The sequence below is a fragment of the Dendrobates tinctorius genome, unplaced genomic scaffold, assembly GCF_039654945.1.
Source record: "Dendrobates tinctorius isolate UK_male_01 unplaced genomic scaffold, ASM3965494v1 ptg000230l, whole genome shotgun sequence".
Taxonomy (NCBI): Eukaryota; Metazoa; Chordata; class Amphibia; order Anura; family Dendrobatidae; genus Dendrobates; species Dendrobates tinctorius.
The window spans coordinates 12,195,786-12,222,089 of NW_027361897.1; the positions used below are offsets into that span (position 1 = coordinate 12,195,786).

Genomic DNA, 26,304 nt, shown 5'->3' on the forward strand with positions numbered 1-26,304 from the left:
AAGCACAATTTGTCTATAAATGTGATAATTCACAGCATAAGTGCTATAATTTTAACATCCATTATTGCATAACGTTAAAGGATTCTCTTGCATAGATGTCACAAGCCTCTCGGAGTCGCTGAGCTCAGTGATTGGCTGCAGCGCTGCAGAAACTAGGGGCAGGGGCTCTTGCTCATACAAGGGTAGGCCATATGGATAGATATTGTCTTCTTACAAGGAACCCATCAGATCCCCCATGCCCTCCAATCCAGCAGCATTCACCTATGTATGATTGAACTCCCTGCCATCACCGCTCATTTCGTCAGCATCCATGTGTCTCTGAAGCCGGGTGCACCCTTCCTGGCCTCAGAGATACATTGCACATGACCTGAAATTCAGAGGATTTACAGTATATGAGGATGCAATATTTATTATGCTTACTTAGTGCCATCATGCTCCGCAGCGCTTTACACACATTATTATCACTGTCCCCATTGGGGCTCACGATCTAGAGTCCCTATCAGTATGTCTGTGGATATGGGAGGAAACCGGAGAACCCGGAGGAAATCCACGCAAACATGGGGAGAACATAGAAACTTTTTGCAGCTGCTGTTTTTAGTGGGACGTGAACCAAAGACCCCAATACACAGCAATAGCACCATATGTATTGATAATGCTAGATACTATCTAGTAAGTTCAGTCACTCGTAGGGCAGCATAGGAGGGCCTACGTGGCAAGAATGGTGGCTTCATCAGGCCTCCCTCACTTACCATTGCATCGCAGGGAGGCTGATGAGTACTGGTGGACGGGCAAATATTGACATGCCGCTTTCATTTATATGGTTATACTGCAGCGAGCAGAGCTCGCTCCGGTCACTGCAGTTATAGGCAGATGCTGACTGTGGGACACAGCCGGTGTGTGCTGAGTGTGGTGCAGGCTCAGTCCCTAGTCGTGCTCTATGGACCTATATGACTTAAATTTACAATGTTTAGTCGCTAAAGGAAGGGTTTTTATGCCTTTTCTTTTTTAATAAAAAGTAGTGGGAAGCCACCTGTTTGTAAAAGATAGGAAAAAATCATTACTTACCACCAAAATCTGCCGCTACTCCAATGCTGACACACTGACCATCTCTGTTAGATGGAAGTGATCACTTCATAATAACCACCGACCTGACGGCTGCAGGGTGACGTGTGACTGATGGTAAAGACATCCTCCGGTCTGGCCGAGATAAGCAACGATGGCGGATCCCAATGTCAAGCATTGTACTAGCCCCCTGATCATAGTCCGGGGGGGGCAATCACGTGTCCTAATAGAAAAGCGGGGCCATGCATTAGGACGTGAAAAGCCTGTGAGCTCACGCGGTTTGGTCGCGCATATATTGACATATAGATGTGTCTGTGGTTTAGATTTTTGCTTTCTGTCATTTCAACGTTGACCGATAGAAAACCCACACGAGTGCTGCAGAGATCCTCAACATAAATTGCCATACTGCAGGCTTCAATCCACTCGCAGGCGCATTTACATTGTGGATTTTTTCTGCAGTTTGTGGAGGAGACTTTGTGTGCCGCAGATTTTTCACACAGTCAGAGCGGTGCTGCAATCCCTTATGCCGGGGCAGCCAGGGCGCCTCAGGAAAAACGAGGATGCAGCGCCACTCCAGAGTCGTGTTCCCTCCATTCTCAGGATCAGTGAGGGTCTTAAAGGTGGATCCCTACTGATCATAGAGCGATCGCTAAATCCTCCCGATTTGTCATAAGAAAACATCATTATAAGCCTAATGTGCCATTAAAGTTTACACTTGTCACGTCTGACAGCAGAGGGCGCTACAGCTTTACTTACACGGAAACACACAAAACCTGAACATACACCCTGCAGTAAGTAAGAGCAACGGTGCATATAAAGAGCATGGGGTATTTAGTAAATGCTATTTTTGATCAAAAGAAGCGTTACGAGCCATCCCACCAGCTACAAGGTGTACCAAATCGTGAGGTTCCTAACACCTGGTATTAAAACCTTACCATGTGTCAAAGTGACATCTCTATTGGCCATTATTATATACACTATTTGTCATTACAGTTGTGGCCAAAAGTATTGACACCCCTGCAATTCTGTCAGATAATACTCAGTTTCTTCCTGAAAATGATTGCAAACACAAATTCTTTGGTATTATTATCTTCATTTAATTTGTCTTAAATGAAAAAACACAAAAGAGAATGAAGCAAAAAGCAAAGCATTGATCATTTCACACAAAACTCCAAAAATGGGCCAGACAAAAGTATTGGCACCCTCAGCCTAATACTTGGTTGTACAACCTTTAGCCAAAATAACTGCGACCAACTGCTTTCGGTAACCATCAATGAGTTTCTTACAATGCTCTGCTGGAATTTTAGACCATTCTTCTTTGGCAAACTGCTCCAGGTCCCTAATATTAGAAGGGTGCCTTCTCCAAACTGCCATTTTTAGATCTCTCCACAGGTGTTCTATGGGATTCAGGTCTGGACTCCTTGCTGGCCACCTTAGATGCTTTCTCTCAAACCATTTTCTAGTGCTTTTTGAAGTGTGTTTTAGGTCATTGTCCTGCTGGAAGACCCATGATTTCTGAGGGAGACCCAGCTTTCTCACACTGGGCCCTATATTATGCTGCAAAATTTGTTGGTAGTCTTCAGACTTCATAATGCCATGCACACGGCCAAGCAGTCCAGTGCCAGAGGCAGCAAAGCAACCCCAAAACATCAGGAAACCTCCGCCATGTTTGACTGTAGGGACCGTGTTTTTTTCTTTGAATGCCTCTTTTTTTCTCCTGTAAACTCTATGTTGATGCCTTTGCCGAAAAAGCTCTACTTTTGTCTTATCTGACCAGAGAGCATTCTTCCAAAACGTTTTAGGCTTTTTCAGGTAAGTTTTGGCAAACTCCAGCCTGGCTTTTTTGTGTCTCGGGGTAAGAAGTGGGGTCTTCCTGGGTCTCCTACCGTACAGTCCCTTTTCATTCAGACGCCGACGGATAGTACGGGTTGATACTGTTGTACCCTCGGACTGCAGGGCAGCTTGAACTTGTTTGGATGTTAGTCGAGGTTCTTTATCCAACATCCGCACAATCTTGCGTTGAAATCTCTTGTCAATTTTTCTTTTCCGTCCACATCTAGGGAGGTTAGCCACAGTGCCATGGGCTTTAAACTTCTTGATGACACTGCGCACGGTAGACACAGGAACATTCAGGTCTTTGGAGATGGACTTGTAGCCTTGAGATTGCTCATGCTTCCTCACAATTTGGTTTCTCAAGTCCTCAGACAGTTCTTTGGTCTTCTTTCTTTTCTCCTTGCTCAATGTGGTACACACAAGGACACAGGACAGAGGTTGCGTCAACTTTAATCCATGTCAACTGGCTGCAAGTGTGATTTAGTTATTGCCAACACCTGTTAGGTGCCACAGGGAAGTTACAGGTGCTGTTAATTACACAAATTAGAGAAACATCACATGATTTTTCGACCAGTGCCAATACTTTTGTCCATCCTCTTTTTTATGTTTGGTGTGGAATTATATCCAATTTGGCTTTAGGACAATTCTTTTTGTGTTTTTTCATTTATGACAAATTAAATGACGATAATAACAAAGAATTTGTGTTTGCAATAATTTTCAGGAAGAAACTGAGTATTATCTGACAAAATTGCAGGGGTGTCAATACTTTTGGCCACAACTGTATGCTTATTGGCCATTATTATATGCACTATTGGCCATTATTATATGCGCTATTGGCCATTATTATATGCGCTATTGGCCATTATTATATGCGCTATTGGCCATTATTATATGCGCTATTGGCCATTATTATATGCCCTTTTGGCCATTATTATATGCGCTATTGGCCATTATTATATGCCCTTTTGGCCATTATTATATGCACTATTGCTTTTACTTACAGCATGGCATTTGCTCACTTTGTTTCCATCTTAGGTTTCGTCTGGTTAACCGGTTCCCGACCTGTGACACAGCGTATGCGTCATGAAAGTCGGTGCCAATCCGACCTATGACGCATACCCTGTGTCATGAATTCAAAGCCCTCCTGCGGGTCGGGTGACCGGGGTCACTGAAAGGTCACCTGACCCGCAGATACAGGGGGCTTTGTAATTCACCACAGGGGGCGTCGCTTCGCCCCCACGTGGCTACGATCGCTCTGATTGGCTGTTAAAAGTGAAACAATGGAAATTGATGAAATATTACAATCCAGCCATGGCCGATGCTGCAGTAGCATCGGACATGGCTGGAGACACCGATTCAACCCCCCCACTGGTGATCGCCCCTCGCCACTGAATGACAGCGGCGATCTGCTGCCACTGTCATCATCTGTCCCCCCTCCCATTCCCTCCGCTCTCCGCCAGCTTCCCATAACCCCCTCACCCACTCTCACCGCCCCCTGCACCTTCTAAGTCCCCCCGTCGCTCCCCGTGTCCGGCGGGTCCGGTTCATGGGCGCCACCATCTTGGAAAATGGCGGGCGCATGCGCAGTGCGCCCGCCCGAATCTGCCGACTGCAGATTCCATTATTTCATTTTGATCACTCTCACAGTGATCAAAATTAAATAAAAAGTAAATGAACCCCCCGATTATCACCCCCATAGGTAGGCATAACTAATAAAATAAAGAAAATATTTTTATTTTTATTTTTCCATTAGGGTTAGGGTTGGAAAGAGGGTTAGGGTTGCAAAGAGGGTTAGGGTTGGAAAGAGGGTTAGGGTTAGGGTTGGAAAGAGGGTTAGGGTTAGAAAGAGGGTTAGGGTTAGGGTTGGAAAGAGGGTTAGGGTTGGAAAGAGGGTTAGGGTTGGAATTAGGGTTAGGGTTGGAATTAGGGTTGGAATTAGGGTTAGGCCTGTTTCACACTTCCGTTTTTTCAAATCCGTCAAAATCCGTTGGTTTCCGTAAAAAAACGGATCCGCCATTTTTTTGCAGGATCCGTTTTTTTTGTCCCATAGACTTCCATTAGTGGTTACCGCGGATCCGTCAAAAAAACGGATCCGTTTTTTTAAAAACGGATCCGTTTGCATCAGTTTCCGTCAAAAAAACGGAAACGGATCCGTTTGGCGGACACAAAAACGGAAGTGTGAAACAGGCCTAAGGGTTAGAATTAGGGTTAGACTTGTGGTTAGTGTTATGGTTAGTGTTGGGGTTAGGGGTGTGTTGGGGTTAGGGTTATGGATAGGGTTGGGATTAGGGTTAGGGATGTGTTGGGGTTAGGGTTGGAGTTAGAATTGAGGGGTTTCCACTGTTTAGGCACATCAGGGGGGTCTCCAAACGCGATATGGTGCAACCATTGATTCCAGCCAATTTTGCGTTCAAAAAGTCAAACGTGCTCCCTCCCTTCCAAGCCCCGACGTGTGCCCAAACAGTGGTTTACCCCCACATATGGGGTATCAGCGTACTCAGGAAAAATTGCACAACAACTTTTGGGGACTAATTTCTCCTGTTACCCTTGGGAAAAAAAATTGGGGGCTAAAAAATTATTTTTGTGGAAAAAAAAATGTTTTTTTCATTTTCACGTCTCTGCATTATAAACTTCTGTGAAGCACTTGGGGGTTGAAAGTGCTCACTAGAGTTGAGCGACTTTGGTCGGATCGGGTTTCGTGAAACCCGAATGAAACAAAATAAGTTTCAGATGAAACTCGTCCGACTAGAGCAAAACAAAGTCGGAGTTTCGTCCGAAACCCGACCCCAATGCAAGTCAATGGGAAATAAAAGTCGGACGAAACTCCGACTTTTTTTGCTCTAGTCGGACGAATTTCATCTGAAACTTATTTTGTTTCATTCGGGTATTCACGAAACCCGATCCGACCAAAGTCGCTCAACTCTAGTGCTCACCATACATCTACATAAGTTTCTTGGAAGGTCTAGTTTCCAAAATGGGGTCACTTGTGGGGGTGTTTCCACTGTTTAGGCACATCAGGGGCTCTGCAAACGTAATGACGACCGCAGACTATTCCATCAAAGTCTGCATTTCAAAACGTCACTACTTCCCTTCCGAGCCCCGACGTGTGCCCAAACAGTGGTCCCTCCCCACATATTGGGTACCAGTGTACTCAGGACAAACTGGACAACAACTTTTGGGGTCTAATTTCTCCTGTTACCCTTGAGAAAATAAAAAATTGCGAGCTAAAAATTCATTTTTTGAGGGAAAAAAAAAGATTTTTTATTTTCATGGCTCTGCGTTACAATCTTCTGTGAAGCACTTCGGGGTTCAAGGTGCTCACCACACATCTAGGCAAGTTCCTTATGGGGTCTAGTTTCCAAAATGGGGTCACTTGTGGGGGGTTTCCACAGTTTAGGTACATCAAGGGCTCTGCAAATGTAACATGATGCCCGCAGACCATTCCATCAAAGTCTGCATACCAAAACGTTACTACTTCCCTTCCGAGCCCTGACGTGTGCCCATACAGTGGTCATCCCCCACATATGGGGTATCAGCGTACTCAGGACAAACTGGACAACAACTTTTGGGGTCCAATTTATCCTGTTACCCTTGTGAAAAAAAAATTGCATGCTAAAAATCATTTTTTTTGAGGGAAAAAAATGATTTTTTTATTTTCACGGCTCTGCGTTATAAACTTCTGTGAAGCACTTGGGGGTTCAAGGTGCACATCTCACATCTAGATAAGTTCCATGGGGGGTCTAGTTTCCAAAATGGGGTCACTTGTGGGGGGTTTCTACTGTTTAGGCACACAGGGGCTCAGCAAATGTAACATGACGCCCGCAGACCATTCCATCAAAGTCAGCATTTCAAAATGTCACTACTTCCCTGCTGAGCCCCATCGTGTGCCCAAACAGTGGTTCCCCCCACATATGGGGTACCAGCGTACTCAGGACAAACTGGACAATAATTTATGGGGTCCAATTTATCCTAGTACCCTTGTGAAAATAAAAAATTGCCAACTAAAAAAATTTTTTTTAGGAAAAAAAAAGATTTATTTTCACTGCTCTGCATTATAAACTTCTGTGAATCACCTGGGGGTTCAAAGTGCTCACAATGCATCTAGATAAGTTCCTTAGGGGGTCTAGTTTCCAAAATGGGGTCATTTGTGGGGGAGCTCCAAAGTTTAGGCACACAGGGGCTCTCCAAACACGACATGGTGTCCGCTAACGATTGGAGCTAATTTTCATTTCAAAAAGCCAAATGGCGCTCATTCCCTTCTGCGCCCTGCCGTGCGCCCAAACAGTAGTTCCCCCCACATATGGGGTACCAGCGTACTCAGGACAAACTGGACAACAACATTTGTGGTCCAATTTCTCCTGTTACCCTTGTGAAAATAAAAAATAGCATGCTAAAAAATCATTTTTGAGGAAAAAAAAAGATTTTTTATTTTCACTGCTCTATGTTATAAACTTTTGTGAAGCACTTGGGGGTTCAAAGTGCTCATTACACATCTAGATAAGTTCCTTAAGGGGTCTAGTTTCCAAAATGGTGTCACTTGTGGGGGAGCTCCAATGTTTAGGCACACAGGCGCTCTCCAAACGCGACATGGTGTCCGATAGCGATTGGAGCTAATTTTCCATTCAAAAAGTCAAATGGCGCTCCTTCTCTTCCGGGCCCTGCCGTGCACCCAAACAGTGGTTTATGACCACATATGAGGTATCGGTGTACTCAGGAGAAATTGCCCAACAAATTTTAGGATCCATTTTATCCTGTTGCCCATGTGAAAATGAAAAATCTGAGGCTAAAAGATAATTTTTGTGAAAAAAAGTACTTTTTTTTTTACGGATCAATTTGAGAAGCACCTGGGGGTTCATAGTGATCACTATGCATCTAGAAAAGATCCTTGGGGGGTCTAGTTTCCAAAATGGGGTTACTTGTGGGGGAGCTCCAGTGTTTAGGCACACAGCGACTCTCCAAACGCGACATGGCAAGCGCTAAATATTCCAGCATATTTTCCATTCAAAAAGTCAAATGGCGCTCCTTCCCTTCTGAGCCCTGCCATGCGCCCAAACAGTGGTTTATGACCACATATGAGGTATCGGTGTACTCAGGGGAAATTGCCCAACAAATTTTAGGATCCATTTTATCCTCTTGCCCATGTAAAAATGAAAAAAATTGATGCTGAAAGAAAATTTGTGTTGGAAAAATTAAAATGTCCATTTTTTCCTTCCACATTGCTTTAGCTGCTGTTAAACACCTAAAGGGTTAATAATCTTCTTGAATGTGGTTTTGAGTAGCTTTAGGGGTGCAGTTTTTAGAATGGTGTCACTTTTGGGTATTTTCTGCCATATAGACCCCTCAAAGTGACTTCAAATGTGAGGTGGTCCCTAAATTGTAAATTTTGTTGTAAAAATGAGAAATCACTGGTCAACTTTTAACCCTTATGACTTCCTAACAAAAAAAATTTTGCTTCCAAAATTGTGCTGATGTAAAGTAGACATGTGGGAAATGTTATTTAGTAACTATTTTGTGTCACTTAACTCTCTAGTTTAACAGAATAAAAACTCAAAATTTGAAAATTACAAAATTTTTTTTTTTCGGTTAAATTACACGGAAGCACCACTCCCACCAAATGGATTGGAAAAGTTACCAAAGAGGAAGATGAAGGACCTCTGAGTATAGTACTCTCCTGAACCACTCGCCTGCTATTGGCCCTAACCTTAATGAATTATTTGCTTTATTGTAACTTTCTGCTCTGAAAACCTCTCGCTGGACTCTCTCATCATAAATCGGCCTCGATTACACTAATTTAATAGGGAACGTCTACATACCTTTTTTTTTTTTCTTTTTCCCAATGACGCCTAGTAATCGCCGCTGACATTATCATCAGGTAGTTACAAGTCAGATGTTAAACAGGATAAGTGTCTGTCTTCCATAAGCAGATTATACAGCCTTCACCAGCCCAGCAAGAGAGGAAATTTGCAAGGCAGGGAAATACAGTTATAGAGACGGTTCCAAGACAGATCGGACATGTAATGTCGTCGCCCAGGAAAGCCGAGGATCGGGATAAGTTGTCACATTCCATCTTAGAACCAGATGGAGCAACGTAACCGCAAACTCAACAAATCTGACTATATACAGTGGGTACGGAAAGTATTCAGATCCCTTTACATTTTTCACTCTTTGTTTCATTGCAGCCATTTGGTAAATTCAAGAAAGTTCATTTTTTTTCTCATAATGTACACTCTGCACCCCATCTTGACTGAAAAAAATCCATTAATGTAGAAATGTTTGCAAATTTATTGAGTAGAAGCAGCCTTTTGAGCTAGTACAGCCATGAGTCTTCTTGGCAATGATGCAACAAGTTTGTCACACCTGGATTTGGGGATCCTCTGCCATTCTTCCTTGCGGATCCTCTCCAGTTCCGTCAGGTTGGTTGGTGAGCGTTGGTGGACAGACAACATTTTCAGGTCTCTCCAGAGATGCTCAATTGGGTTTAGGTCAGGGCTCTGGCTGGGCTGGTCAAGAATGGTCACAGAGTTATTCTGAAGCCACTCCTTTGTTATTTTAGCTGTGTGCTTAGGGTCATTGTCTTGTTGGAAGGTGGGTGAACCTTTGGCCAAGTCTGAGGTCCAGACCACTCTGGAAGAGGTTTTCATCCAGGATATCTGTACTTGGCCGTATTTATGTTTCCTTCAATGGCAACCAGTCGTCCTGTCCCTGCAGCTGAAAAACACCCCCATAGCATGATGCTGCTACCACCACCATGTTTCACTGTTTGGGATTGTATTAGGCAGGTGATGAGCAGTGCCTGGTTATCACCAAAATGGTCTGTGTTCTTCTCATCAGACCAGATAATCTTATTTCTCATAGTCTGGGAGTCCTTCATGTGTTTTTTAGCAAACTCTGTGCAGGCTTTCATATGTCTTGCACTGAGGAGAGGCTTCCGCAGGACCACTCTGCCATAAAGGCCCGACTGGTGGAGGGCTGCAGCAATAGTTGACTTTGGAACTTTCTTCCATCTCCCTACTGCATCTCTGGAGCTCAGCCACAGTGATCTTGAGATTCTTCTTTACCTCTCTCACCAAGGCTCTTCTCCCAGCAACCTGGGCTTCTATAACCCCTCAGCAGTGCCACAGGCTGATCGCATCCATGCCACGCTGCATTGATGCAGTAATTGATGCAAAAGGAGCCCCGACCAAGTATTGAGTGCATTTACTGAACATACATTTCAGTAGGCCAACATTTAGGATTTTAAAATTACTTTTCAATCTGGTGTTATAAAGTATTCTAATTTACTGAGATAATGACTTTTGGGTTTTCATTGACTGTAAGCCATAATCATCAACATTAACAGAAATAAACACTTGAAATAGATCACTCTGTGTGTAATGGCTCTACATAATGAGATTCACTTTTTGTATTGAAGAACTGAAATAAATTAACTATTTGATATACAGGTGCATCTCACAAAATTAGAATATCGCAGAGAAGCATGCCATAAAAACTATATATACCGTATATATATATAGATCTTGCTGTGTTTTGAAAAAAACAAAACAAAATGCTAGTGACCTAAAAAACGACCCAAACCCTGATTCATTATTGCCTTTTTGCCTGTTTGTCTATTTATTTTGTACCTTTTTGCACCCAATTTGCTATTTTTTTTTGTTGTTGTTTTTTTGTTTTTTTTTTGGGGGGGGAGTTCCACCTTGTGGTTCCAGATGGTTTTCACCTGATTCATCAATTGCGGATTTTTATAATGTTGCAAAATTTGGCGGCACGACTCCACTGCACCCCCCCTTTCCGGAGTAGTTTTATGCATAGTTTACAACAGTCATATTTTATTTTTAAAAAGTTGCAAAAATGGTTAGTTACCAGAAGGAAAGCAAAAAAAGAAGAGGGACTTGAGGGGGGGGACACTAAACCTTGCAAATGGTGAAACTGGGCCCATAGATGTTGTACATTTTGGATTGACTTTATAACATGCGTCCGCAAAAGGAACGCTACAAACCGCTGTGTGTGTGGTCGCAGCTGATTCTTCCCGGAAGCTCCTCTGCACCCTCCTCGCTGACACACTTTGCTGATTATACACGTGCGCACATTGTGCTTCTGACCCTAATGAGATCAGTTATGTGACGGAGTCTCCTATGTCAGAGGAGACGATGTGTTTGCCGGGGAGGGGGGATTGTATCAGTGCTCGGCATCCTAAGATGGTCTTGGTGCCTTCTCTTATGTCACTGTATAAAGACTGTGGTCTTCCCACAGAGATCAGTAGCGCCTGAGATTGGAGGTGCCATGTTTTTAACAGCGGGGCCAGGATTAAGGTTAATGCTTCCTGGATATCTCTTGTAAGGGTATGCTCATGCCATAATGTTATAATATCTCTCCCCCCCCACCCCCACCCGACTGAAGCTCCTTTCTTTCCGTCTTGGCACAGCCGGTGCTTAGAGAGCGCCAATGTGCCGGGAGCGTCATCATGCCCAGTGACTGGACGGTGTTAGAAGCTGGCATATGCTGCAGACGTCAAGCTTCCCGGGGAATGTCTGCCAGACCTACATGTTAGCTGCTTAATCCGGAGTACTTTCGGGCTAATCTTCCAGAAACGGCGAGGATTTCTCCTCTTAGATCAGGGCATGGATCTAGCAGTAGCGTTTTGTATTATTAGTTCCTGATGGCCGGTGTACTGTTGTGCGAGATCATAATAACATGATGTACGGCCCTTTAAATGTGGGGGGGATGGAGCATGTAAAATCAGGGATTGTGGATGTATCAAGGATCCATCTATGATGCTGCAAATGCATTATCTGTGGCTTTACATGGGACTGCTAGTTATAATTATATGCGTGTGTGTGTGTGTGTGTGTATGTAGATTTATAACTAGCAAAATATATACATGTATAATAAGTAGAGTTATAACTAACATATCTTCTGTAGTTAATAATTATGTCGTACGTATCCATTCACATTAACAGTGGGGCGTGTCCCTACATCTTTTGTTCTGTCCAATCAGGATGCTGTCCGATTTATCCAGTATTAGTGTTGTTCTTCTGTTATTTCTCCTGGAAAGTTATGAGTAAATTGATAGTAGGCCGTGTCCCTACACATTTCGTCCAATCACTGTTAAGTCGTCTGTCCTATCCAATCAGAAAGCTGTCTAGTACATCCAATCCAGTGAGAGTGCTGATCCTCTGTTACTCCTCCTGGGAATGTATGAATAAATTGTCTGCTCGGTATATCTCTGGCTTTTGTCAGTGGGGCTTGTCTTTACAGTCACTCCCGTAACCTGTATTCCAGGACTGAGTTGCGGTGAATTTATTACTGCAGATTAGCTGGTGATAATGGCGTCCACATAGCAGGATAGTCTAACATGGCACCCTATTGCATTGTCCCTTGGCCGGGCAATTACCCAAACATATTTGGGTCCAGCTTAACAAAAATGTTGCTTTCAAAAGCCAAGTATTGGGGAGCGTGAAGTACCCCCCTGATGACTAGGGACCTAGGGTAGAGTGGTAATGGGCTTCCCTCTTGTTCTGCTCTACCTGCTGCGTTACTGATTATTTCTGTCTCCTTTTTCATGTAAGGTCAGTTTTTCTGCGGCCACAAGCGCTGCGATGAAAAGGAAGGCCTGAAGAGTTGGGAAGTGAACTTTGGCTACGAGGAGCATGGAGAGAAGAGGAACGCCCTAGTGAAATTACGTAGGATTTCTATCTGTACATTATATACTTGATATGGGCAGACATATGCGTTAATTAGCATAGTCCTAATTATGAGACTATGATTTCATTGGCTTCCATTTACAAAGCATTTTACACCAGTTTTTGACTACCCTCATTATACATATAATGACTTGTAAACAGCAGTGTTGATGCGCAGTGAGCCGGGTGTGCTGTGCCTTCTCCGGATCATGGCCAGGAATACAGCGGTGCTGTAAGACGCAGCCATGTCCTTTATCACCATTGCCTCACCGTGCATAAATGAAGCCAGGGTGCGTACTCCATGACAGTGCAGCAAGCTGGGTGCACGCTCTGTCTCATCGGCACATGGACCGGGAGGCAGCGATAACTTATGACTCGGCCAGCCATAAAGGGCACGTGCAGTGCGCCGAGGGACCTGGAGACCATACACCTCCCTGTTGCAAGACCTGTTACAAGGGCCTGATAACATAATTAGGGGGTGACTAATGTGGGGGAACCAACACCCCTGCAGCTAGTCGCCCACTGATTAGCATATCGCCACCAAAGAAATAAAATTGCTTTTAACAATATGCAATATGTAAAGCTTGTAAGGGTGTTCACATAGTAATAAATAGATGATGGTGGTTTGTGGGACCTGAGGAAGCTGTCCGGTTTATTTTACAGAGGATCTGTCAGCAATTTTCACAATACCGACTGCATACATTATGAAATAGATCTCTTGATGAGACTTGTGTACTTACTGTGGAAATCTCTGTCAGACTGGCTGCACAATCCTGATCTTAGAATCAGCATTTTATGTGTCCAGATATTCTGTAGCTGGAGTCTTGAGATGCTTTATTGTAATATCAGACAGAGAAACTTTGAAAAATGAATTATACAGCCATTCTGACATGGATTTTTAAAGTAAGTACACCAACCTCATCAGGTATGAGATGTACTTAATAATGTATGCAGTCTGTGTTGTGAAATCTGATGGCAGATTCTGTTTAAGATCAGTACAAGAAGAGTGAAGGACATGTAGTCATGTACAAACCTTTGTTGCAAGAAATTTTTGTCAGTATATGAAACACATTGCGGTCACATACACAACATGCCACACAAAGCAGAGATGCTGGACCCATCCCATATTACACTGCGCCAGCATTCAGCTGTAACAACAAAAATGACCGTGGGGTTTCTACTCTTGATGTACAGAACTCTCTCTTTATTCTGTTCCAGACATTTGTGTAATGGACCATACAATTCACCCCTCACAGAAGCGGTCGTATGACTGGCGTCCATCTGATCACATTGCTGTGGCCTAATGATTACACTGCGTTTTGAGATCGTGAAAGGACTGGGATCTAATGTACTTACAGTCATGACCAAAAGTGTTGGCACCCTTGAAATTGTTCCAGAAAGTGAAGTATTTCTTCCAGAAATATATTGCACTTACGCATATTTTGTTATACGCATGTTTATTTCCTTTGTGTATATTGGAGGAACACCAAAAAACTGAGAGAGGCAAATTTGACATAATTTCACATTAAACTCCAAAAATGGGCTGGACAAAATTGTTGGCACCTTTCCAAAATTGTGGGTAAACAACTTTGATTCAAGAATGTGATGCTCATTCAAACTCACTGGTGGCAAGTAACAGGTGTGGGCAATATTGAAAAATTGGCCAAGTATGGGATTGACAAGGCTATGGTTAGGTGGATTCATAACTTGCTCAATGATCGTATTCAAAGAGTGGTAATAAATAGTTGCACATCCGATTGGAAAAGTGTTTCAAGTGAGTTACCAAAAGGCTTTGTCCTGGCCCCAGTGTTGTTCAACATTTTTATAAATGATCTAGATAAGGGAGTTGAAGGTAAACTAATCAAATTTGCCACCATTGATGCAAAGCTAGGAGGAATAGCTAACACTGGAGAAGACCGAGAAAGGATTCAGAAGGAATCTAGATAAGCTTGAACAATGGGCAGTGACTAATGGATTGATATTTAACAGGGAGAAATGCAAGATACTACAACTGGGCAAAAAAATGAAAATTACATCTATAGAATGGAAGGAATAGACAGGATAGGAGTGTTACGTGCTGGCGGAACGCACCAAATAAATGAAGATGAAATAATATAAGGGGTGCGTTCACAGCCCAGGCCCACCGTGCAGAGGTGACCAACTGCTGCTAAACAATGAGGGGGAAGGCGTGTAGGAGAAAAGTCGGACACCGGTAGGTAACCCCTGACCCAGTGCTAGCAGGCACGAACTCCATTGCCTCACGTAGCCCGTGCCAGTCGGCGAACAACCTCAACCTGTTTACGTCACAGGTCACGGTAGTGTGAACCACTGCTTATGACGGGTGCAATTTCCGCCCTGACGGACGCCACTGGGATTGTGTCAGACGGCTTTTTCCAGGTGCTCTGGGGAGGTGTCAGATGGCTTCTTCCAGGTGCACTGGGTTGGTGTTATACGGTTTTCTTCCAGGTACACTGTGTTGGCGTTAGATGGTTTTCTTCCAGGTGCACTAGGGAGGTGTCAGACGACTTCTTCCAGGTGCACTGGGTTGGTGTCAGACGGATTCTTTCAGGTGCATTGAAAAAGTATAATTTCAATGGGGTCACTCTTCGCCTAATCGACTTTAGATATGTTTGTCTTATATGCCAAGAACTTTCGCACCATATATTACAAACTGACACAGAAGAGAGAGTGTGAATTCATGCTTAAGAGTAGAGTCGGATACTTTCAGACTGCACATGAGTCAACAGTGTGATGCAGCAGCAACAAAGGCAAACAGAGTTTTAGAATGTATTAAGAGAAGCATAGGGTCTAGATCAAGTGAAGTAATTATCCCCCTCTACTCCTCCTTGGTCAGACCTCATCTGGAATACTGTGTCCAGTTATGGGCACCACATTTTAAAAAAGACATTGAAAAACTGAAGAAAGCTCAGAGAACAGCTACCAGGATGGTGAGTGGACTGCAAAGTATGTCCTACGAGAAGCGGTTAAAGGATCTGGGAATGTTTAGCTTGCAAAAATGAAGGCTAAGAGGAGACTTAATAGCTGTCTACAATATCTTAAGGGCTGTCACATTGTAGAGGAATCATCCTTATTCTTATTTGCACATGGAAACCCGAGTAGCAATGGAATGAAACTGAAAGGGAGAAGATACATATTAGATATTAGGAAAAAAAATTGACAGTGTGGGTGATCAATGAGTGGAACAGGCTGCGACAAGAGGTGGTGAGTTCTCCTTCAATGGAAATTTTCTGTCTGAGATGGTTTAGTGAATCCTGCGTTGAGCAGGGAGTTGGAGAAGATAACCCTGGTGGTCCCTTCCAACTCTAACATTCTGTGATAAGAAAATCACACCTGAAACCAGATAAAAGGGGAGAAGTTGGGTCTGCGTCCTAGGTCATGGGTCTACCAGCAGTACATTGACCCCAAACATACTTCAAGAAGCCCCCAGTCTGGATCTAATTGCCATTGGGCACCTGTGGAGAGATCATAAAATTGCTGCTTTTTTCTAAGTTTTTTTGTGTTGTTGCAATACACACAAAGGAAATAAACGTGTATAACAAAATATGTATAATTGAAATAATTTTCTGGGAGAAATAATTCAATTTCTGGAATCATTTTAAGGGTGCTAAACCTTTTGGTCATGGCTATATATTTATTGTTACCGTCTGTCCATATTTACTGGCTCACCTTGTCACCTTCTTACAGGGTTGTGTCCAGAATGTTCCTACAAATTAAATTTCCATCACAGGTAAGTGAATGGCAGGAATGCATTACATTTGGGGAACGTCTCATGAATTTCACTTTAGTTTTTATTTATATTTTAATTAGATGTTATATCTCCTCTACATAATTACATGTTTGTGATTTCATTAAATGAATTCTTCCCATTTTAGCATGGTATTCCCTATCCACAGGATAGATGGTAAGTTGTTGATCGCTGGGGGTCTCAGTACTGGGACTTCCACCAATCTAGAGAAAGGGGCTTTGAAATGTCTAGATAGAATGGAGGAGCAGCCGCTCATATGCTTCGCTTGCTCCATGCATTGTCTGAGACTGCTGGAAATCGCTGAGCACTGTCCCTTTGACAATGAATGGATCAGTGATGCGAATGCTCGGCCAGTGATGCGTATGCTCACCCATTGATCCGGTCTGACAGTTCTCCAGAAACTTTTTCTTGGGATCGGTGGGGGTCCTAGCCATCAGATTCTCAGCAATCCCTATGAGTTAAGGGCCTGTTACACACAGCGATCTCGCTGGCGAGATCGCTGATTTTGTGACACATCAGCGATCTCTCCAGCGAGATCGCTGTGTGTGACATCCAGCAGCGATCGGCCCCCCTGCCGGGTATCGCTGATCGTGCTGGATCGTCCTGGGCCATTTTTTCATCGCTGGTCTCCCGCTGGCCAGCGCGCATCGCTGCGTGTGGCAGCGGGAGCCAGCGATGAGCGACGCTGCATGCTGGTTACCAATGTAAACATCGGGTTTCTAAGGGCTGCGGGGACTTAGAAACCCGATGTTTACCCTAGATACCAGCGTGCACTGCAGGCAGGGCGGGAGGTGGAGGCAGAGAGGCGCACAGACCAGAGTAGCTCTGCTATCTGCTACTCCAGTCTGTCAGACCGGAGTAGCAGATAGCAGAGCTACGCCGGTCTGTCTGTACGCCGCTCTGCCTCCACCATCCGCCCTGCCTGCAGTGCACGTGGGTATCTAGGGTAAACATCGGGTTTCTAAGGGCTCCGCAGCCCTTAGAAACCCGATGTTTACGTTGGATACCAGCTTGCTCGCTGGTCCTGATCGCTGGAGGGGCTGTCTATGTGACAGCTCACCAGCGATCAGCTAACAATGTCCCAGCGATCCCATCCACATCGGATCTTTGGTGGGATCGCTGGGACATCGTTATGTGTAACGGTACCCTTACAGCACTTCTGCTCTGCCAGAGTTTAGCTGTCCATTAAATGAGCTGCGGAATGAGGAAAATCAAGCTGAAGATGGCTTCTCCTGGAAAAATGAGGTGTCGGAAACATCACTAAGAGGTGATCCGAGGTCACATCAAGGTTGACCCTACGTTCAGTGGTTCCTTCGGGGCTTACATCTGAAGCCACACAAAATGGGATTCAGGTGTATGCGCTGACGGCGCCATTGATTATAATGATGCAGAAGTAGCGTCTTGCTGCCTTCCTCCACTAGGCGTATTGGGTCGAAAATTATGTACAACAGAGTACAGTGTGATTCCGCCCGTCAATGGTACCATCAGCACATACACTTGGAACTCATTTTGCTTGTGGTCTGAAGTAAGTCTTAACCGGAATGAGACAACAACTGTAAAGGGGTATGCCCATCTTCAAGATCCTATCCCAATATGTAGTAGATGTAATAATAGTAATATAAACAAATACCTCCAATTAGAAATGTAGTATAGTTCTCGTCAGGAGAACTATACTACTAAACGTAATTAGTAGGAAAGCCATTTCAAGTAAGACTAATTTGAGTGCTAGCTCCTTGCAGCTGAAGATGATAATTTTTATTACATGTCTTTACCAGGAGGAAAGAAGCACAGACAAAGTCCCGGAAAAGAAAAGCATCTGAAGAAGCAGGAGAACCATCCAGAAAAAAATCCAAAGATTCCCGAAAGAAAAGAAAGGTGAAAGGTAATCTGATTCTTTATGGCGTTGTTATTTCACATGACTGTGTGCCAGCAGTTGACATGTAGCGTTCTGGCTTCAGGAGAAACTCATATCTGTCGGTTTATACAATCTTATCATTTTCATGCAGTATATGAACAGTAAAGATGGCGGAAGCCGCCTGCAAATGCCTGGCACAAAGCCTTGCCAGCAGCATATGGGAGAATCCCTGGGTTTACACACACATTAGACTAATAGCAATTACAAGACGTTAACATTTTATGTTGGCATATTAAAGAGAATCTGTGAATCCCTGGGATGAATATGACCTATTAGTATGGGCATACAGGTAATAGTAGTGTTACACTAGTTCTACCTTTATGCTCATATTAATGGTCTTGTTGTTGAGAAATGTTATATTCTGTCTTTATGTTAATGATTTCTTCCAGGCTCTGGGGCGTGTGGTGCCTGGAAGATATCTTTGCCCGCTGTCTTCATTGTAATACTTACCCCCTCCCATGCACGTGAGTTATGGCCCTGGAATCCTGCACCTGCGCCCTCCACTCCCTCATAAATACATACCTCATCCTCCCTTCTGTGGGCGCTGCATCCAGGGATCTTCTGCGCAGGCATCAGGGAGTCACTGTAACCTCCGGTGTGCGTGCTGGTAATATGCTCTCCCCTCTTCCTCCCTGCACAGTGATTGCTAGTAACCATATGTACATGGCAATGACTATGAAGGAGGAAATGTGGAGAGCACCTTATCAGTGCGCACACCTGAGGTCACTCGAGTGTAAGTCCCTGGCGCCTGCGCAGAAGATCCCTGAATGCAGCGCCCACAGAAGGGAGGATGAGAGATGTATTTCTGAGGGAGTGCAGGGCGCAAACGCAGGATTCCAGGGCCGTAACTGACGAAAGGAGAGTAATTATTATAATGAGGACAGTAGGCAGGGATTTCTTCCAGCACCGCACGCCCCGGAACCTGGAAGAAAATCATTAGCATAAGGAAAGAATTTAACATTTCTCAGCAACAGGACCATTAATATGAGGCAGACAGGTAGGACTAGTGTAACATTACTATCACCTGTATGCCCATATTAATAGGTCATATAGGAGGGTGACAGAGTCCCTTTAAATTGCTCTGGGTCAGTCTCTCAGCACGCATATAGTCAGTTATTGGAAGGGGCCCTCGCACTGCAGCCTCATTTACATCAGGTTTGTACTACATGTGCCGCATTTTACCTACCTGCTGTGTTTGGTATTGCAGCTTTGTTACGTTTACTTTTATTCAAAACCTGGATAAACTTTTAAAAGTAATTTGTCACCAGGTGTCTGCCACCTAATCTGAGAGCAACATAATATGAAAACAGAAACTCTGATTCCAGCAATGTGTCACATACTGGGCTGCTTTTTGTAGTTTTCATAAAATCCCGGTTTTATCAGCAGGAGATATCACTAGAGGACTGGTAAACCTGCCGCCATGTAGTCTAACAGAGACATTTAGGTGCACAATTTTGCATCCTATATCCCCAAAGCAATCTAAACACCATGTGGACGCCAAAATGGTATCAATATAAACGTCAGCTCGCCACGCTTAAGAAACATGACCTCACAATGCTCCATTGAAGGGAAAAATAAAAATAGATATATAATACATATGTATTTATTTACCTGTATAGTATCGCCGATATCGTACTGATGTGGCAAATCATGTTGCCAGGTAATTTTACTGTTGCTGAACATCTAAAAACAACGGGATGCACAGAAGCCTTAGCTGAGTCCGTGTAGCCCCCACTGCATCATCACTACTGAAAGCGGATGGTGAAGGGAGGCAAAGGGTTCCTCTCCGCTCCCCTATTAAAGGGAGAGTGGATTAAGGAAGAACACAGCGGCCAGTACCTGAGAAGATCTTCTGGGTGCAGCATCACATCTTCAGCAGTGAGTACAGGGGCATGGTGGCAGTTCCAAGTGATGGCAGGAGGGCTCCTGTTGCTAATGTGGGTCTGCGTAATTATGTCCCCGTCGCTGCTAATTTAGTCCCCAGCTTTTCTCCAGACCAGGCCTCCTTACTGTAGCCCCGCCCACTGGGGCTTCGACGCCCAATTTTCAGGCACTTCTCGCTCTGGACGAGAAGCACCTCGACCGCATCCCTGCTCTGTGGCCTGGCTCCGCCCACATTCGCCAACTTATTCCTGGGGGTCATCACTTCCGCATTCAACGCACAGCTACTGCAAGGCATCTTTGGCTAGAGCAGAGGGACCGCTGGGGGCACGGACACAGGACCTGGATAAGGCTAGTTTCACACTAGCGTTTTGAGGCGTGAAGCTCCGCCCCCTGCCACGCCTTCTCCGGTCAGCTCCGCCTATGGGCGCATGACGCTGCATGCGATCTGCGTACCCTATCTTTAGCATTGGTTACGCAGGCCGTTCGCAGATATGCTTTTGCTGGCGCATGCGTCCTTTTGACAGTGCGCCGGCCACACCAAAATGCACCACAATGCGTTTGGCACAGGTTGGCACACCGTCAAAAGGACGCATGCGCCGGCAAAAGCATACTTGCGCACGGCCTGCGTATCCAATGCTAAAGATAGGGTACGCAGGTCGCATGTAGCGTCATGTGCCCATAGGCGGAGCTGACCGAAGGAGGCGCAGCAGGGGGCGGAGCTTCACTGCAAGCATGCGCTGTGCTTTAAAACGCTAGTGTGAAACTAGCCTAAGCTGGACACAGTGCTTAACCCCTTCCCTGCAGTAGTCTCTAAGCAGCTTTACAGGCCAATATGTCTCAGTCAAAGGCATCTAAGAAAGCTGCTAAAACACACAGCGGTGTATGCCTGATTTATCACATGTAATGCTCCACTACCCCGGGGACAATGTACCTCATTCTGTAAGGGTTGCAACCCTTAATGCGCACTGGAGCCCTCCGCTACTGCCGACCCTAGTTGACCTAGCCCCCCTGAGTGGGCCACGTCCCAGGCACAGTCCATGGCTTCCCTGGCTAAAACTATAGAATCCTTCCGTGATTCTTCCTCAAGCCAGGGCATTGATTTGTCTTGCGTGGAAAGCCCCTCAGCCAGGCGAGAGCCTTCCTTGGACAGGGGCCAGACATTAGCAGAAAATGAGCAATCTTCTAGGAAACGACTCCATAGCTTGTCCCCCAGGCATTCCTGTGCCTCGGCATCCGCAAGCTCCGTTCCCCGCTCCCTCTAACCAGGGGTTCCCAGCGAACACGACTCAGAATACGAGTCAGATGTGGCCCAAGACCCGGACTCGCAAGAGTACCAGAAGTCACTAGATTCTCTCATTGAAGCGGTAAATAAGGCTCTGAGGGTAGACGAAGAGCCCGAGACTAGTCCGGATCACACTGTGTCCTTTAAAAGGACCAAACGCCCTCACAGGGTGATTGCTAACCACCCTGAGTTTACGGACATTGTCCAGAGGCACAGGAGTCGCCCGGACAAGTGATTTACAGGGCAAAGGCCGCTGGAGACACGGTACCCCTTTGCTCCTACACTAAGAAAGGAGTGGACTGAGTCCCCTGCAGTGGATCCACCAATATCACGTCTCGCTTCCAAAACTCTCGTCTTTGTCTGACGCGGCACTTCCTCCCGAGGCGGTCAGCCTCTCTTACCAGATTGCCTGGTCTGTGGATTATGTTGCGCATGCCTCTCTAGATGCAGCTAACTGTGCCACGTTAGTAATGGCATTTGTGTCTGCTATCATGAGAGCATTATGGCTCCGAGCGTGGCGGGCAGATTCTGCTTTCAAAAAATCTTTAACTTCCCTTCCTTACCACAGCGGGCAATTGTTCGGAGAAAAACTAGACCAAATTCTCTCTGATGCTACAGGGGGAAAGAGTAAATTCCTCCCTCAGCAAAGGCCCAGGTGGCTTTTCCGAAGCCAACACCAGGTTTGCTTCCGGCCATTTCGCAGCACCGCAAGCTGGTCCTCTGCAACCGCTTCCTCCGGCTCAGCTCATCCCCTGCGTAGGGACAGGGATTCCCAGCCTTCGTACAAAGCGCACTCATTCCTGGAAAAGCAGGCCCTCACGGTCTGAACCCAAACCTTCCACATCACGCAAGTTCTCTGCTCAATGACACATTGTGGTATCCGAAGGCCACAAACAGGGTAGGCGGCCGTCTACTCTTGTTTCGTCAAGCAGTCTTGCGATTGTTCACGACCAGTGGGTCAGAGATCTAGTGTCCTCCGGATACAAAATAGAATTTGCGTCTCCTCCCCCAACACGTTTCTTCCAGCCCTGTTCTACCAAGCCATAAATGCACTCCGCAAAGACGGAGTCATCGTCCCGGTTCCACACAACGAAAAAGGGTTTTACTCAAACCTGTCCATGGTTCCGAAAAAGGACGGAACCATGCGCCCTATTCTGGACCTAAAACTGTTGAACGAGTTTGTCAGGGTTCATCATTTCAGAATGGAGTCTCTCCTTTCAGTCATCACCTCGCTGGAGAAAGGGGAATACCTCTCATCCATCGACCTCAAGGACGCATATCTTCACATTCCATTCTTTTCCGGTCACCAAAGATTTTTATGCTTCGCTGTCAGCGATGAGTACTTTCAATTCACTGCCTTGCCCTTCGGTCTTGCCACCGCCCTCAGTGTTCACCAAGGTCTTGGCAGCAGTCATGTCTATTCTGCACTCAGGGTGTGGTGATCCTGCCGTACCTAGACGACCTGCTCATCAAAGGATCGTCCCTTCAGGCCTGTGCAGAGTGTTGAACACTCTCTCTTGTCTGGGTTGGCTGGTAAACCTAAGCAAGTCCTCCCCAGCACCATCCTAGCGAATTTCCTTTTTGGGGATGATCCTGGACACTTCCCAAGGGTTGGTAATTCTCCCTCCAGAAAAGGTCTTGGCACTGACCCAGGGAGCCCGGAAGCTTTCTCTTGCCCGTCCTCACTCCCTGTGGTTCGGCATGCAGGTCCTGGCGAAAATGGTGGCAACAATCGAAGCAGTACCGTTCGCTCAACTACATCTCCATCCTCTGCAGCAGGCACTGCTGACCTCTTGGGACAGAAATCCGTTCTCTCTGAACCGCCAGTTTCGCCTGTCCCAGCGGGTTAGGCGGACTCTCAGGTGGTGGACGTTGATATCCTGAGTCAAGGAAAGTCTTTCCTTCCAGTCCGCTGGCTGGTGGTGACCACCGACGCCAGTCTTCTCGACTGGGGAGCGATGTTCCGTCACCACACGGCTCAGGGACGCTGGTCCATTCCAGAATCGCGTCTCCCGATCAATGTTCTAGAAATTCGGGCGATCAGGCTAGCCCTTCGGCAATTCCATCATCTTCTAGTAGGTCACCCCATTCTGATTCAGTTAGACAACGCCACGGCTGTGGCGTACATTAACCGTCAGGGGGGCACACGAAGCAGAAGGGCGATTCGGCGTCATTTGAAATTACCACTCGTTTTGTAAAAAGAAAAAAAAAACACAACAAAAAACATGGATTTTTGTGAGTACTCACCGTAAAATCCTTTTCTCCGAGACGCTCATTGGGGGGCACAGGTACTGTGGGTGTATGCTACTGCCATCTGGAGGCTGACACTAGGCAATACAACACAAGGTTAGCTCCTCCCCCGCCGCATACACCCTCACCCTGATTGCGGGCGGAAACCAGTTTAGTGCAAAAGCAGTAGGAGAGCAATAACCATTAGCCTTAATGCAGTAAACAGTATGTCTGGCAAAGGACCACCCTGACATTCATCACAACATACACATTAATCAAATAAACAAGAGCCAACCGGCTAACAGGGTGGGTGCTGTGTCCCCCAATGAGCGTCTCTGAGAAAAGGATTTTACGGTGAGTACTCACAAAAATCCATGTTTCTCCTTCGTCTCATTGGGGGACACAGGTACTGTGGGACGTCCTAAAGCAGTCCCTGGGTGGGAGATTGACTCACCTATCCAAGCTCCATGCATCCCTTGTTTAAAGGTGCGTTACCGCTGCTTGGAGAATCCTTCTACCCAGGCTCGCATCCACTGAAGCCTGAGTATGGACAATGTAATATTTAGTAAACGTGTGCAGGCTGGACCAGGTTGCTGCTTTGCATGCCTGCTCGGCCGAAGCCTGATGCCGAAGCGCCCAGGAGGCGCCCACTGCTTGAGTAAAATGCGCTTTGATCCCTGATGGAACCAGCGCCCCTCTGATGCGATAGGCCTCTTGAATAGTTAGGAAGGAAAAAAGAAGTTCCAGCGCCAGGAATGGAAAATTAAAAATCCATTTTATTGTGCCATTGCATATTAAAATTCCAGCAGGTACAGCATATCTGTCGGATGACTACAGAACAACGCGTTTCGACGCCTCAGGTCTTAATCATGAGAACATGATTAAGACCTGTAGCGGCTCAAAGGGAGCTTCCGGCAGAACACTCAGGACTAGGATAAGGTCCCTGGTGCCCATTGGCACCTTATAGGGAGGTACTAGATGAGACTCCCTGGATGAAAGCCTTTACCTGCATATTAGCAGCCATCCTACACTGGGATAGGAAGGACAATGCCAATATCCGACTTCTAAGAGAGCTCGGGCTAATCCTGCATCTAGGCCCGACTGGAGATAGGCCAAGATGTCGGGAATAGAGAATGTCTGGGGCGAAAGACCGTACTCTCGACCCTAAGTAAAGAACAACTTTCAGGAGTAACGATAGACTCTGGCCGAGGTATGCTTCCTGGCGCTAACCATTGTAGCGCTCACCTCGTGGTGAAAACCCCGCTTGAGCTAGAATCCAAGATTCAACGGCCATGCCATGTAACCCAGGGCCCCCGAGTTCGGGTGGCAGATCGGTCCTTGGGACAGCCGATCCGCACGCCGCGGCAATCGCCACTGGATGTCGGTGAGCCGCTGTATCGGATCTGCATAGCAGGCCCATCTGGTGCCAGCAGCTCTACTGGTACCCCTTCTACCTTGATCCCTCTGATAACTCCTGGAAGCGATGGCAACGGAGGAAACAGGTATGGAAAGGCGAAACTGGTCTCCTGGTAGAACCAACGCCTCCACCCCGAACACTCATGGGACCCGTGCCCGAGCAACGAACACGGGCAACTTGGCGTTCATTTTGGATGCCATCAGACCTACGTCTGGTGTCCCCCATCGTTTCAAATATGCTGAACAACCTCGGGGTGCCGGGACCCCTACCCAGCCACGACCTCCTGTCGGCTGAGGAAGTAGACTGCCCAGTTCTCTACCCCTGGGACGTGGCCCGCCGAAAATACTGCTGGATGTTCTCGGCTCACTGCCGGACGTGTCCCGTCTCACGCATGGTTGTCCTGCTGTGCGTGCCCCCTTGATGATTTACGTAAGCCACTGCCGTGGCATTGACTGACTGAATCCGAACGGGTGGTTCGGCTAGGAAGTGCCGAAAATACTGCAGTGTCCGCCGGACTATACGTATCTCCAACAAGTTGACCTGGAGGCGTGCCTCCTGTCGCGACCATTGGCCCTGAGTCGTGTGGTGATGAAACACTGCTCCCCAGGCCCAGGAGGCTGGCATCTGTCGTGACCACTAGCCAGTGTTCTGGGGGAAAAGGTTTACCCTGAAGAAGCGAAGATCTGACCGTCCACCACTCCAGTGACTCTCTGATCTGAGAGGATAGCTGGCACCGCTGATCGAGGGCAAATGGATTCTTATCCCAATCTAACAAGAGAGCCTGCTGTAGCAGGTGAAGAAGGAAACTGGACAAACGGAATCGCTTCCCTTGCTGCCACCATCTTCCAGAAGCACAAAACAAAGGAATAACCCCTAAAATTTAGCTTTTAATTCAATGACTAAAAACATTAGTGAAAATGACTAGTAGAGGACAAAAAATGAAGGGAGAAAAATACTGTTTTAGTTCTCTTCAATAATCACATAATGGGCCACCGGCTAAATTACCCTAGTCAGCCCTAGTTTCACCCTTCCTTACCGCGGAGGTTGGCACCCTAGTTGTAGACGATATGGCGCCCCCGCTCAACGTCGGTATCCCTAATAGCCCCTACGTCTCCCTGCATATACAAAAAGGGACACAAAAAGAAAAACACACTTATAATACCGAAAAAAGAGACATGAATAGTCTCATAGATAATACTAAATTGCTATGAACTTATCTCGTAGTATTTCTAATAG

The 26,304-nt window shown here is 45.9% G+C and overlaps 1 protein-coding gene across 1 annotated transcript in view; it reads left to right on the forward strand.

Moving 5' to 3' along the window:
- The window catches only part of LOC141059713 (protein FRA10AC1), an 85,230-nt gene that overhangs the window by 39,300 nt on the left and 19,626 nt on the right, over window positions 1-26,304 (forward strand). The window contains exons 9-11 of the mRNA XM_073555831.1: window positions 12,462-12,575; window positions 16,281-16,323; window positions 18,117-18,223. Coding sequence (XP_073411932.1) covers window positions 12,462-12,575; window positions 16,281-16,323; window positions 18,117-18,223 — 264 coding nt within the window. The remainder of the gene's footprint in view (window positions 1-12,461; window positions 12,576-16,280; window positions 16,324-18,116; window positions 18,224-26,304) is intronic.